This window comes from Cebus imitator, unplaced genomic scaffold (genome assembly GCF_001604975.1).
Source record: "Cebus imitator isolate Cc_AM_T3 unplaced genomic scaffold, Cebus_imitator-1.0 Scaffold82, whole genome shotgun sequence".
Classification (NCBI taxonomy): domain Eukaryota; kingdom Metazoa; phylum Chordata; class Mammalia; order Primates; family Cebidae; genus Cebus; species Cebus imitator.
Window position 1 is genome coordinate 2,891,503 of NW_016107397.1, and position 1,303 is coordinate 2,892,805.

Sequence of the window (1,303 nt, forward strand, 5' to 3'; positions counted from 1 at the left end):
GGGGCTGCTGATGGGTGGGATAGGTGAGAGGGTGGGGCTAGTGAGGGGCGGGGCTGGTAAAAGGAATGGGTTGCTGAGGAATGGGGCTGCTGAGGGATGGGCTGGTGAGAGAGTGGAGCTGGTGAGGGGCGGGGCCGGTGAGAGGCGGGGCTGCTGGAGGGTGGGGCTGCTGAGGAATGGGGCTGGTGAGAGAGTGGAGCTGGTGAGGGGCGGGGCTGGTGAGGGGCGGGGCTGCTGGAGGGTGGGGCTGCTGAGGAATGGGGCTGGTCAGGGGTGGGGCTGGTCAGGGGCGGGGCTGGTCAGGGGCGGGGCTGGTCAGGGGCAGGCCTGGTGAAGGGCAGTCCCGTGACAGTTAGAGCCAGTGAGTGGGACGGGCCTGGTGAGTGGGGCGGTGTTGCCAGAGGTGAGGCCAGTGAGGGCCGGGGGAAAGGCAGCCGGGATTTCCAAGGTCATTGTAGCCCCTCCTTCCAGCCTGGAGTGGCAAGGCTGGGTGATTTCCTCTTCAGCCCTACCTGGCCCTTCCCCGACCTGGGTCCCTTACCCCACTCATCTGTGGTGATCTGCCTATCAAACACCCACTGGGTTGTGAGGTTCTGTTGTGGTGGGGAGCATGTCCCTGACATCTTTGCACACACATACCCCCATGCCCTGTATAAGAAGGTGCTCCATAAATGCATGTTCAGCCTTTGTCTGTGAGCACAGCCCAGCCTCTCCCAGAGCCGTGTTGGGACTGGGTTTGTCCGAGGGAACGGGAGGGAAGGGCAGAGCGGGCTGGCCCGGCAGCCTTTACCTCACGAGGTTGGCGCAGGGCCCCGGCCACCGGCAGCTCTGGTACACGCGCTGGACCACCGTCTCCGAGCCATTCTGCACCTGGCAGGACACCGTCCTTGTCACCGTGTGATGGCACCAGTGCCTGTGGAGAAAGCAGCAGTCACGTGAGCCCTGCCTGTTCCCAGAGGTGTCAACTTAGGGTCAGGAGGTCATACTGGACAGGGAGGGGCCCCGGCAAACCTGGGATGGGGGCTCGTTCTCTTGGATCAGAGTCCCATTGAGACCCTTTGTCTTGGTCTGAGGGGAAGAGAGAACACTAGCAACCCTTGGCCACCAAGCCTTGCCATCATTTCAATCATTGACCACTCAGTGTGGAATTAGTGAAAAAGACTCAGCCCTTGCCAGGCGTGGTGGCTCACGCCTGTAATCCCAGCACTTTGGGAGGCCAAGGTGGGCAGATCACCTGGTCAGGACATCAAAACCATCCTGGCTAACACGGTGAAACCCCATCTCTACTGAAAATACAAAAAAT

The 1,303-nt window shown here is 61.3% G+C and overlaps 1 protein-coding gene across 2 annotated transcripts in view; it reads right to left on the bottom strand.

The window, feature by feature from the left end:
• COL26A1 (collagen type XXVI alpha 1 chain) overlaps positions 1-1,303 on the bottom strand; it is a 187,387-nt gene that overhangs the window by 124,539 nt on the left and 61,545 nt on the right. For both annotated transcript variants that reach the window (XM_017533517.2, XM_017533518.2), the window contains exon 2: positions 791-913. In XM_017533517.2, coding sequence (XP_017389006.1) covers positions 791-913 — 123 coding nt within the window. The remainder of the gene's footprint in view (positions 1-790; positions 914-1,303) is intronic.